The 13,041-nt window shown below is 66.5% G+C and overlaps 1 protein-coding gene across 1 annotated transcript; it reads right to left on the bottom strand.

The window, feature by feature from the left end:
- Nucleotides 1-664: 664 nt before the first annotated feature.
- Nucleotides 665-13,041, bottom strand: LOC137461452 (START domain-containing protein 10-like). Its single transcript, XM_068171187.1, is given in 12 exon segments — nucleotides 665-1,396; nucleotides 1,751-1,803; nucleotides 2,136-2,151; nucleotides 2,239-2,338; nucleotides 2,873-2,940; nucleotides 2,943-2,975; nucleotides 2,977-2,984; nucleotides 4,383-4,404; nucleotides 4,407-4,451; nucleotides 4,453-4,536; nucleotides 12,740-12,754; nucleotides 12,757-13,041. Coding segments are annotated over 12 exon segments (840 nt in total). The 5' UTR covers nucleotides 12,934-13,041; the 3' UTR covers nucleotides 665-1,177.

Here is a 13,041-nt window from a genome sequence, read left to right on the forward strand (position 1 = left end):
GCCAGAGCAGACAAGCTGCGGGGGGACACACACACAAGGAGGGGTCCCCAAGGTTGGACCCTTGAGGACCTGAAGGTCACTTGGAGGTTACCATCCACGGGGGGGTAGAGGGAGGAGGAGGAGGACATCAAGGTGGCCCTGAAGGGGTTTGGGGTCACCTCCAGAAGCCCCTCCCCCACCCTCAAAACGTCACACCCCGGGGGGGAGGGGGAGACGACCCTCGGATGGGGGAGGGGACACAAAGGTGGCCACAAGATCCCCGGAGCAGAAGGGTGCAAGAGTGGGACACGAAGTGGGGTGGAGGAGGAGGAGGAGTGGAGGAGGAGGAGAGGAGGAGGAGTGGAGGAGGAGAAGAGGAGGAGGAGGAGAGGAGGAGGAGAGAGGAGGAGGAGGAGAGGAGGAGGAGGAGAGGAGGAGGAGGAGAGGAGGAGGAGGTGGAGAGGAGGAGGAGAGGAGGAGGAGAGGAGGAGGAGGAGAGGAGGAGGAGGAGAGGAGGAGGAGGAGAGGAGGAGGAGGAGAGGAGGAGGAGGAGAGGAGGAGGAGGAGAGGAGGAGGAGAAGAGGAGGAGAAGAGGAGGAGGAGAGGAGGAGGAGGAGAGGAGGAGGAGGAGAGGAGGAGGAGGAGAAGGAGGAGGAGAGAGGAGGAGGAGAGGAGGAGGAGAGGAGGAGGAGAGGAGGAGGAGAGGAGGAGGAGAGGAGGAGGAAGGGGAAGAGATGATAGAGGAGAAGAAGATAAAGGAAGAGGAGAAGAATATAGAGGAGGAGATTATAGAGGAGGAGGAGGAGACAGAGGAAGAGGAGACAGAGGAGATAGAGGAGGAAGAGGAGGAGATAGAGGGGGAGGAGAAGGTAGAGGAGGAGGAGGAGAAGGTAGAGGAGGAGGAGGAGGAGGAGAAGGGACCTGAGGGGGGTGGGGGTTGGGGCGGTCAGTTGAGGCTGTCCTAGGGCAGGGTGCTGGGGGGGGGGCGGGCGTTGGGGGGAGTCAGTTGAGGCTGCCAAGGTTGGGGGTGGGTTGGGGGAGGTAAGTTGAGGCTGCTGAGGTGGGGGTGGGCTGGGGGTGTGGTCAGCCGGGGCTGCTGAGGTGGGGGTGGGGTCTGGGGTGGGGTCAGTTGAGGCTGCTGAGGTGGGGGGTGGGGTCTGGGGTGTGGTCAGCCGGGGCTGCTGCTGTGGGGGCAGGGTCAGTTGAGGCTGTCCTCGTCGCTGGCCTCCTCCCTGGCCTCGTCCAGGCCGCTCTCGTCGATGTTCTCCAGGGACTCTGCGTGCTGCAGGGAGAGCTCCGAGAGCGCCATGGGGGGCAGCTGGCACTGCTCCGGGTACAGCCAAGGCTTGAAGTGGGGCTGGTGCCGCTGCTTCCACTCGGGGTACTTCAGGCAGGCTTTGTACAGCTTCTTCATGGCCTGCAGGGGGCGACAGGAGCGCGGGGGGGGGCACAACACAAGGTGAAGGGTGGGGAGTAGAGGGGCAGCAGGATCCAGAGCCCTGGGTGAAGGTTGGAATGGGAGGGAGGAGGCTGAGGAGCTCCAGCAGCCAGGCTGAAGGTTGGGGTGGAAGGGAGGAGGGCTGAGGAGCTCCAGCAGCCAGGCTGAAGGTTGGGGTGGGAGGGAGGAGGCTGAGGAGCTCCAGCAGCCAGGCTGAAGGTTGGGGTGGGAGGGAGGAGGCTGAGGAGCTCCAGCAGCCAGGCTGAAGGTTGGGGTGGAGCTCAGAGGGGTGCTGGGAGCCCTCCTTGGCCACCCTGAGAGGCCTCAACTCACCTTGGGGGCCAGGAGCTGGGAGGATTTGTTCACCACCCACTTGGGCAGGGAGCCTGAGGAGAGAGAAGGAGCTCAGGGGAAGCAGCACCAGGTGGCTCCTCCTGCCCTGCCTCCAGGGCTGGCTCCAGGGCTGGCTCCAGTGCCCCAGGGCTGTCTCCAGGCCCGGCTCCATTGCTTGCCAGGCTGGCTCCAGTGCCCCAGAGCTGGCTCCAGTGCCCCAGAGCTGGCTCCAGGCCTGGCTCCAATGCTGCAGAGCTGGCTCCAGTGCCCCAGAGCTGGCTCCAAGCCTGGCTCCAGTGCCCCAGAGCTGGCTCCAGGGCTGGCTCCAGTGCTCCAGAGCTGGCTCCAGTGCCCCAGAGCTGGCTCCAGCCCCATCCTGAGATGCCCCTGGGGCTGCCCTCCTGCCCCCTACTGCCCCCCACCCCAGAGGCCACCAGCCCCAAGGGACCTCCCCAGCTCCAGCAGGGGCAGATCCAGCAGGGCAGGGCAGGTAGGTAGGTGATGGTGCAGCTGTTGGCACCGGTGCCCTGGATCAGGTACCCGGTCTGGATGGACACTGCCCGCACCATGTCCTTCCTGGGGGGGGTACTTCTGCGGGGAGGAGGGCACAGGGGACAGCTTGGGGACAGGGCCACCCCCCACACACCTTGGAGGATGGGGGTGGGGAGGGGCTCCAGGGAGTTGAGCTCCCCCTTGGCCAGCCCTCAAGGCCCCTTGGGCCACTACCCAAGACCCCTTGGCAACACTCAAGACCCCTTGGCCAATCCAAAGACGCTTTGACCACCCTCAAGACCCTTTGACCACCTCCTAAGACCCTTTGGACCCCCCACCCCAAGACCACTTCACCACCATCAAGACTTCTTGGACCCCCACCCAAGACCACTGAACCACCACCCAAGACTACTTGACCACCCCAAAGACTTTCTGGCCACCTCCTAAGACCCCTTGGACCACCTCCCAAGACCCCTTGGCCACCCCTCAAGACCCTTTGACCACCCCTTGGCCAAACCCAAACACTCTTGGACCAACCCTCATGACCCCTTGGGCCACCCCCCAAGCCTACTAGACCCCCCCAGAGCCTTTCTGTCCCCCCTGCAGCCCCCTGGGGCCCTGCTCCCAGGCCTCACCGGGTGCTTGACGGAGTAGTTCATGATGATGTAGTCAGAGCCCATGGGCAGCCAGGGAGCGCAGGGGTGATGACGTCCCTGTTCTTCAGGGGCTTGGGGACACCGCCCTGGGGGACAGCCCCACACAGCTCACACACACACCCCCTACACACACACAGCTCCAACCCCCCTGGCAGCCCTCGAGGTGGCTGTCGGAGGCCCTTTGCCCTCCATGCCCTCCCCCGTGCCCCCTATGCCCTCCTCATGCCCTCCCTTGGACCCCTATGCCCTCTCTTTGCCCTCCATGCCCTCCCCTGGCCCTCCCCTTACCCCCCATGCCCTCCTTGTGCCCTCCCCATGCTCCCTATACCCTCCCCATGCCCTCCCCTTGCCCTCCATGCCTTCCCCTTACCCCACATGCCCTCCCTGTGCCCTCCCTTTGACCCCCTTGCCCTCCCCCATGCCCTCCCTGTGCTCCCCCCCTTGCCCCCATGTCCTCCTCATGCCCTCCCTTTGACCCCTATGCCCTTTGCCCTCCATGCCCTCCCCATGCCCTCCCCCTTGCTCCCATGCCCTCCCTGTTGCCCTTCCTTTGACCCCCATGCCCTCCCTTTGCCTTCCCCATGCCTTTCCTTTGCCCCCCTTGTCCTCCCCATGCCCTCCCTTGGCCCTCCATGCCCTCCCCATGCCCTCCCTTGGCCCTCCATGCCCTCCCCATTGCCCTCCCCTTTGACCCCCATGCCCTCCCCTGTGCCCTCCTCATGCCCCCTATGCCCTCCTCATGCCCTCCCTTTGCCCTCCATGCCCCTCCCCGCCTTCCTCATGCCCTCCCCTTGCCCTCCCTGTGCCTTCCCTTTGCTCTCCATGCCCTCCCCTGGCCCTCCCCTTACCCCCCATGCTCTCCTCGTGCCCTCCCCTTGCCCTCCCTTTGACCCCTATGCCCTCCCTTTGCCCTTCCCATGCCCTCCCTTTGACCCCCATGCTCCCCCCTTGCCCCCCATGCCATCCTTTATCCCCTCCCTATGCCCTCCCTTTGATCCCATGCCCTCCCCATACCTCCCTCTGCCCCCAATGCCCTCCCCATCAGCCCTCCCTTTGCTCCCATGCCCTCCCTTTGACCCCCATGCTCCCCCCTTGCCCCCCATGCCATCCCTTTATCCCCTCCCTATGCCCTCCCTTTGATCCCATGCCCTCCCCATACCCTCCCTCTGCCCCCAATGCCCTCCCCATAGCCCTCCCTTTGCTCCCATGCCCTCCCTTTGACCCCCATGCTCCCCCCTTGCCCCCCATGCCATCCCTTTACCCCCTCCCTATGCCTTCCCTTTGACCCCCATGCCCTCCCCCTTGCTCCCATGCCCTCCCTTGGCCCTCCATGCCCTCCCCATGCCCTCCCTTTGACCCCTATGCCCTCTCCATAGCCCTCCCTTTGCCCCTATGCTGTCCCCGTGTCACTCCCTTTCACCCCCATGCTGTCCCCATGCCCTCCCCTTGCCCCCCCCGTGCCCGGGCGGCGGGGTCAGACTGACATGAGTAGTAGCCGACGTCGGCGGGTTGGCGGTGAGGCGGGCGATGTCGAAGGTCTGGATGACGTTGGGGGTCCCAGCGGGCTCGGTACTGGGTGTCGTGCAGCACGTCGTACAGGGTCTCTCGGCCGGCACCTCCCCCGCACTCCATCCTGCACTGCAGCCCGCCGCCGTCACACCGCGCCTGGCACTGCCCCCACGGGCACGGCTCTGCCCCCCCGGGGCACGGCACTGCCCCCCCCGGGCACACCGCTGCCCCCCCGGGCACGGCTCTGCCCCCCCGGGGCACGGCAACTGCCCCCCCCGGAGCACGGCACTGCACCCCCCGGGGGCGTGCCGCTGCCCCCCCCCTCCTGGCACTGCACCCCCGGGCACACCGCTGCCCCCCCCGGGCACGGCTCTGCCCCCCCGGGGCACGGCACTGCCCCCCCGGGCCATGGCACTGCCCCCCCCGGGGGCATGGCACTGCCCCCCCAGGCACACCTCTGCCCCCCCCGGCGTACCGCTGCCCCACGGCTCCTGGCACTGCCCCCCAGGCACACCGCTGCCCCCCAGCTCCTGGCACTGCCCCCCAGGCACACCGCTGCCCCCCAGCTCCTGGCACTGCCCCCCAGGCACACCGCTGCCCCCCAGCTCCTGGCACTGCCCCCCAGGGACACCACTGCCCCCCAGCTCCTGGCACTGCCCCCCGAGGCGTGCTGCTGCCCCCCAGCTCCTGGCACTGCCCCCTGAGGCGTGCTGCTGCTCCCCAGCTCCTGGCACTGCCCCCCAGGCACACTGCCCCCCCAGGCACACCGCTGCCCCCCTGGGGCATGGCACTGCCCCTCCGGGCACACCGCTGCCCCCCAGCTCCTGGCACTGCCCCCTGGGCATGGCACTTCACCCCCGTGCCTGGCACTGCCCCCCAGCACCTGATGCTACCCCCCACCCACGGGCACCTTGGGTCATGATGGAGACCTCCAGGGGTGGCCATGGGGATCCCCAGGTTGGAGGGTGGCCATGAGGGCCTCTGGGGGTCTAGGGTGGCTGTGGGCAACCTCTAGGGTGGCCATGGAGACCTTGGGTGGTGATGGAGACCTCTAGGGTGGCCACAGGGACCTTGAGTGGTGATGAAGACCACCAAGAAGGTGGCCATGGGCACCTTGGGGGGTGATGGAGACCTTGGGTGATGATGGAGACCTCTAGGGTGGCCATGGAGACCTTGGGTGGTGATGGAGACCTCTAGGGTGGCCATGGGCACCTTGGGTGGTGATGGAGACCTCTAGGGTGGCCACAGGGACCTTGAGTGGTGATGAAGACCACCAAGAAGGTGGCCATGGGCACCTTGGGGGGTGATGGAGACCTTGGGTGATGATGGAGACCTCTAGGGTGGCCATGGAGACGTTGGGTGGTGATGGAGACCTCTAGAGAGGCGATGGAGACCTTGGGCAGTGATGGAGACCTCTAGGGTGGCCATGGGGACCTTGGGTGGTGATGGAGATCTCTAGAGTGGCCATGGAGACCTCTAGGGTAGCCATGGGGACCTTGGGTGATGATGGAGGCCTCTAGGGGTAGCCATGGGGACCCTTGGGTGGTGATGGAGGCCTCTAGGGTAGCCATGGGGACCTTGGGTGGTGATGGAGGCCCTCTAGGGTGGCCATGGGGACCTTGGGTGGTGATGGAGGCCTCTAGGGTGGCCATGGAGACCTCTAGGGTAGCCATGGGGACCTTGGGTGGTGATGGAGACCTCTAGAGTGGCCATGGAGACCTCTAGGGTAGCCATGGGGACCTTGAGTGGTGATGGAGGCCTCTAGGGTGGCTATGGGGACCTTGGGTGGTGATGGAGACCTCTAGGGTAGCCATGGAGACCTTGGTGGTGATGGAGACCTCTAGGGTGGCCATGGAGACCTTGGGTGGTGATGGGGACCTCTTAGGGTGGCCATGGAGACCTCTAGGGTAGCCATGGGGACCTTGGGTGGTCATGATGACCACCAAGAAGGTGGCCAGGGGGACCTTGGGCATGATGGAGACCTCTAGGGTGGCCATGGAGACCTTGGGTGGTGATGGAGACCACCAAGAAGGTGGCCATGGGGACCTCTAGGGTGGCCATGGAGACCTTGGGTTGTGGTGGAGACCACCAAAAGGGTGGCCATGGGGACATCTAGGGTGGCTATGGGGACCTCCAGGTTGGAAGGTGGCCATCGGGGGACCCTGGGTGGTCATGGGGGACCACCAAGAAGGAGGCCATGGGGACTTCTACAGTGGCCATGGGGACCTCCAGGTTGGAGGGTGGCCATGAGGGCCTCTGGGGTCTAGAGTGGCCATGGGGACCTCTAGGGGTGGCCATGAGGGACCTTGGGTGGTGATGGAGACCTCTAGGATGGCCATGGGGACCTCCAGGTTGGAAGGTGGCCATGGGGACTCTGGGGTCTAGGGTGGCCATGGGGACCTCTAGGGTGGCCATGAGGGACCTTGGGTGGTCATGGGGACCACCAAGAGGGTGGCCATGGGGACTTCTAGGGGTGGAAAGTGGGCATGGAGACCACCATGAGGGTGTCTCTGGTGAGCTATGGGTGGCAGGGTGGCCACAGGGGACCTCACTGATGCCACCTCCAGCCCCACAGATGCCACCTCCAGCCCCATGGATCCTCTCCTGCTCCTCCTGGGAGCCTGCCCCCCAAGCCCAGGGGGCCCTGGAGCAGCTCCTCCACCCCACAGGTGGTGCCCCAGGGGGGTGCCAGGGGGCAGGGAGCAGGAGGTGCCTCAGCAGGAGAGCAGCCCTGGTGCCAGCCAGGTGCCAGCTGCAGCAGATCCCCAACCCTGGAGTCAATATTGACCCCAGGGCAAGAGCAGGAGGAGCAGGAGGAGGAAGGGGAAGCCCAAGAGGAGGAAGCTGAAGGCCCTGGGTGGGAGGACCTTGGATCTGCTCCAACCTTCTCCCCTCCCCAGGGGGTCCTTGGGGGCCGGCTCTGGGAGCCAGGAGGAGGCCTCAGCAGTGCCAGGAGGAGCAGCTGAGGGTGCTGGGCACGGGTGCCAGCCCTCCTGGGCATCGGTTACAGAGGAGCTCTGGTGGTGGCCTCATCAATAAGCCATGAGCAGGAGCAGCATCTCAGGTGGCTTCCCACAGCCTTGCTGCAAGCACCAAGAGGCTCCTGGCCCAGCTTCTGCCCCAGCCCAGGGCCACCAGGGCCACCCAGGGCCACCCAGGGGCTCCCAGGGCCACCCAGGGGCTCCCAGGGGCAGGGGCCAGAGAGGTCCTGGCTGCTGTCCCTCCATCCTACACCCACCTCAACCACCACAGCGCTTAAAGGACAGCCCTGAGGCCACCACAGAACCTTCTTGGCCACCAAGGTGACTAAAGGACAGCCCTGAGGCCCACCACAGAACCTTCTTGGCCACCAAGGTGACTAAAGGACAGCCCTGAGGCCACCACAGAACCTTCTTGGCCACCAAGGTGACTAAAGGACAGCCCTGAGGCCACCACAGAACCTTCTTGGCCACCAAGGTGACTAAAGGACAGCCCTGAGGGCACCACAGAACCTTCTTGGCCACCAAGGTGACTAAAGGACAGCCCAGAGGGCACCACAGAACCTTCTTGGCCACCAAGGTGCTTAAGGACAACCCTGAGGCCACCACAGGACCATCCTGGCCACCAAGGTGATTAAAGGACAACCCTGAGGCCACTGTGATGACTCAGCCCTGGGCTGTGCCAGGCCCTAGCTTGGCACCACCTGGGCCAGGAGCTCCAAACTGGTCTGACCAGAGCTGGCTCCAGGCTAGAAGGGGGACAGTGAGGAGGAGGAGAAAGAGGAAGGGGGATAAGGAGGAGGAGGAGGAGAGGGAGGAGGGGGGAGGAGGAGAAGGAAGAGAAGGAGGGGGAGGAGGAGAAGGAAAAGGAGGAGGAGGAGGAGGAGAGGGAGGGGGGGGATGGGGAGGAGAGAAGGGGAAGGGGGGGATGGGGACGAGGGAAAGGGGGGGAAGGGAAAGCAGGGGAAGGGAAAGGGGGAAGAAGGGAAAGGGGGGGAAGGGGAAGGGGAAGGGGGGAAGGGGGGGAAGGGGAAGGGGGGGAAGGGGAAGGGGGGAAGGGGGAAGGGGGGGAAGGGGGAAGGGGGGGAAGGGGGAAGGGGGAAGAGAGGGGGAAGGGGAAGAGAGGGGGAAGGGGAAGAGAGGGGGAAGGGGAAGGGGCAAGAGAGGGGGAAGGAGAAGGGGAAGGGGCAGAGAGGGGGAAGGGGCAGAGAGGGGGAAGGGGAAGGGGGGAAGGGAAGGGGGGAAGGGAAGGGGGGAAGGGAAGGGGGGAAGGAGGAAGAGAGGGGGGAAGGGGAAGAGAGGGGGAAGGGGAAGAGAGGGGGAAGGGGAAGAGAGGGGGAAGGGGAAGAGAGGGGGGAAGGGGAAGAGAGGGGGGAAGGGGAAGAGAGGGGGAAGGGGAAGAGAGGGGGAAGGGGAAGAGGAAGAGAGGGGAAGGGGAAGAGAGGGGGAAGGGGAAGAGAGGGGAAGGGGAAGAGAGGGGGAAGGGGAAGAGAGCGGGGAAGGGGAAGAGAGGGGGAAGGGGAAGAGAGGGGAAGGGGAAGGAAGAGAGGGGGAAGGGGGAAGGGGGGAAGGGGAGGAGGGGGAAGGGGAAGAGAGGGGGAAGGGGAGAGAGGGGGAAGGGGAGGAGGGGGAAGGGGAGGAGGGGGAAGGGGAGGAGGGGGAAGGGGAGGAGGGGGAAGGGGAAGGAGGGGGGAAGGGGAGGAGGGGAAGGGGGGAAGGGGAAGGGGGGAAGGGGAAGGGGGGAAGGGGAAGGGGGGAAGGGGAAGGGGGGAAGGGGAAGGGGGGAAGGGGAGAAGGGGAGAAGGGGGAAGGGGGGAAGGGGAGACGGGGGGGAAGGGGAGAAGGGGAGAAGGGGGAAGGGGGGAAGGGGAGACGGGGGGGAAGGGGAGAAGGGGAGAGCCTGGTGCCCCCTGGCACACAGCTGCAGCTCTGCAGCCACCAGAGCCAAGCAGCAGCAGGCAGCTCCTGAGGGGTGGGGAGGGGGCAGGACCCCCCCCCACCCCCCCAAGATGCCACCCCAGGTGGTGCCTCCTCCAGGAGTGGCAGGGGGGTGGCACTGGAAGTGGTGGTGTCCCCCCTGGAGCTCCTCCTGCTTCCTGCCAGCACATCCTGGAGCTGCTGCCCTGCCAGGTGGCACATGTGGCACAGCCCCGGGGAGGGCACAGCCCCGGGGAGGGCACAGCCTCACTCCCACCCCCCCAGCTGCCACCTGGAGATGGGGTTGGGGCTGAGGGGGGACCCAGTGGGCACCCGCAGCTGGTGGGGCCCGGGGGGTGGTGCCAGCTGCTGCTGGTGGCATCAGGCCATGCCCCACACACCATGAGGGTGGCGAGGACAGGGACCTGTGCCCACGGCACTGCAGCTCCGAGGAGCCCAGGGGCAAAGCCACTGCTGCCAGCAGGGTCCCCACAGGGGCACCAGGCTGCCACCCAACGCCACCAGGCTGGCACCGATGGTGCCACCATCCTCAAAGCACCACCCAGCTGGCCACCATGCCCACCAAGCTGTCACCCCAACTGCCACCATCCTCACCAAGGTGCCACCCAGCTACCACTATCCACACCAAGATGCCACCCTGCCCACCCAGATACCACCATCCTCACCAAAGTGCCACCCAGCTGCCACCATCCTCAAAGCACCACCAAGCTACCACTGTGCCCTCCAAGCTGCCACCCAGCTGCCACCATCCTCACCAAGGTGCCACCCAGCTGCCACCATGCCCTCCAAGCTGCCACCCACCTGCCACCATCCCCCAAAGTGCCACCCAGCTGCCACCATGCCCTTCAAGATGCCACCCAGCTACCACCTGCCCTCCAAGCTGCCACCCACCTGCACCATCCTCAAAGTGCCACCAAGCTACCACCATGCCCTCCAAGCTGCCACCCAGCTGCCACCATCCCCAAAGTGCCACCCAGTTGCCACCATGCCCTTCAAGATGCCACCATGCCCACCCAGCTGCCACCCAGCTGCCATCATGCCACCATGCCCACCCAGCTGCCACCCAGCTGCCCCCATGCCCACCCCAGCCCACCCTCAAGCCTTGGCATGGGCCACCAGGGTATCCCAAGCCCCTGGCAGCAGGGGCCCCAGGCTGGCACACTGCTGGCCCAGTGCTGGCCCACGGCCACCAACCACCCCAGGGTGGCATCGCCACTGTCCGTCCCCCCCCTCGTGTGCCCCCTTGCCCCGTGTGCCCCCCAGAGTGCCATGGGGGGGGGGGCAAGGACCCCCCAGGAGCCACTGGGAGCAGGGCTGGGTGGCACAGCCATCCCGGGGGGACCCCCCGAGGGCCTCCACCTGGGGGGTGGCACCGAGGTGCCCCTGTGGCCCTCTGCACCCTACTTGTGCCCAGGGGGGTCCCCAGATTGCCCCAGGGGGTCCTCAACTCGTCCCGGGCAGGGCACAGCTCAGCCCTGGGTGCCCCCAGCCTGGCTTGGGGTCCCCTGGGGGACAACTCAGCCACAGCTCCACTCCCCCCGGGGCCCCCCCTTGCTTTGGGGTCCCCCCATACCTCATGGGCCCCCCCATAACCCCAGGGTCCCCCTTACTGGGGGGATCTCCCCCTCACCCCAGGGTCTCCCCCTAGCCCCAAGGTACCCTCTCACCCCTGGGTCCCCCCCTTACTGAGGGGTCCCCCCAAAACCTCGCCCCCTGCCCCCCTTACTGGGGGGGTCCCCACTAACCCACCCAGTTGCCAGGGTGGGTGCCCAGTGCCCACTCTGGGGGGTACCCAGTTTGGGAGGACCTAGTTCCCACTTTGGGGGTTCCCAGTGCCCAGTGAGGGAGTCCCCAGTGCCCACTTTGGAAGGTCCCTGCTGCCCACTTTGGGGGTACCCAGTGCCCACTTTGGAGGTCCCTGCTGCCCACTTTGGGGGTACCCAGTGCCCAGTGGCAGGGGGTCCCAGTGCCCACTTTGGAGGTCCCTGCTGCCCACTTTGGAGGTACCCAGTGCCCAGTGGCAGGGGGTACCAGTGCCCACTTTGGAGGTCCCTGCTGCCCACTTTGGGGGTCCCCAGTGCCCAGCATGGGGGTACCCAGAACCCTGATGGGGTACCCAGTGCGGGGGGTCTCCAGTGCCCACTTTGGAGGTCCCTGCTGCCCACTTTGGGGGTACCCAGTGCCCACTTTGGAGGTCCCTGCTGCCCACTTTGGAGGTAGCCAGTGCCCAGTAGGGGGGTACTCAGAACCTAAATGGGGTACCCAGTGCCCAGTGGGGGGGTACCCAGCACCCACTTTGGGGGTACCCAGTGCCCAGCAGGGTGGCACCCAGGTCCCAGCAAGGGGGTTCCCAGTGCCCAGCTGGGAGGTACCCAGCACCCACTGAGGGGGTCCCCAATGCCCACTTTGGAGGTCCCTGATGCCCACTTTGGGGGGTAGCCAGTGCCCAGTAGGGGGGGTACCCAGAAGCTAGATGGGGTACCCAGTGCCCACTTTGGAGGGTTCTGCTGCCCACTTTGGGGGGTACCCTGTGCCCAGTGAGGGGGTGCCCACTTTGGAGGTCCCTGCTGCCCACTTTGGGGATACCCAGTGCCCAGTGGGGGGGGGGGTACCCAGTACCCAGTGAAGGGCTCCCTGCTTTCCACTTTGGGGGGTACCCAGTGCCCAGTATGGGGGTACCCAGTGCCCACTTTGGGGTGCCCAGTGAGGGGGTCTCCAGTGCCCACTTTGGAGGTCCCTGCTGCCCACTTTGGGGACACCCAGTGCCCAGTGGCAGGGGGTCCCAGTGCCCACTTTAGAGGTCCCTGCTGCCCACTTTGGGGGCAGCCAGTGCCCAGCATGGGGGTACCCAGTGCCCAGTAGTGGGGTACCCAGTGCCCATTTTGGAGGGTTCTGCTGCCCACTTTGGGGGTACCCTGTGCCCAGTGGGGAGGTGCCCAGTGCCCAGTGGGGGGGTACCCACTTTGGAGGTCCCTGTTGCCCACTTTGGGGGTACCCAGTGCCCAGTATGGGGGGTGCCCAGTGCCCAGTATGGAGGTACCCAGTGTCCACTTTGGAGGTCCCTGCTGCCCACTTTGGTGGTACCCAGTGCGGGCTACCCGGCGCCCACTTTGGGGGTCCCCAGTGCCCAGCTGGGGGCTTCCCACTTCCCAGCGGGGGGGGTCCCCAGTTCCCGGGGGGGGGAGGGGGGCGGGGGAGGGTTCCCCAGAGTGCAGCAGGGGATCCCCAGCTCCCAGCCGGGGGTCCCCGGGTTCCCTGCGGGGGGGGCAGAGTCCAGCGGGGGCTTTCTGTCACCCAGCTGGGGAGCCCCAGCGCCCGGGGGGGGGGGTCCCCGGTGCCCAGCTGGGGGGTTCCCACTTCCCAGGCGGGGGGTTCCCCAGTTCTCGGGGGGGGGTTCCCCAGCTCCCATGGCTCACCTTGATCTTGTGGGGGGGCTGCGTGGGGCTCCGGGGGGCTGCACCCAGACCGCCACCCCCCCCTTGCTGTAGCTCAGGCTCCAGCCGCGCTCCGCCTCGCACTCGGCTCGGAAGGCTCCGAAGTCGCTGTCGTCGGGCACCTGCACGCTGTCGCGACACGACATGGCCCCCCCCCCTCGTCCTGCCCTGCCCATCCACTCCCTCCCCCCGACGCCCCCCCCCTCCCCGTGACCCCCAACTCTCTGCTCCCCAGTCCCTCCCCCCACACCTAGGTCCGGGACTGCCGCCGGCACCTTCAGGGC

Source organism: Melanerpes formicivorus, unplaced genomic scaffold (genome assembly GCF_026170545.1).
Source record: "Melanerpes formicivorus ecotype bairdi unplaced genomic scaffold, bMelFor1.0.p_v2 SCAF_2227, whole genome shotgun sequence".
In the NCBI taxonomy this organism is placed as follows: Eukaryota; Metazoa; Chordata; class Aves; order Piciformes; family Picidae; genus Melanerpes; species Melanerpes formicivorus.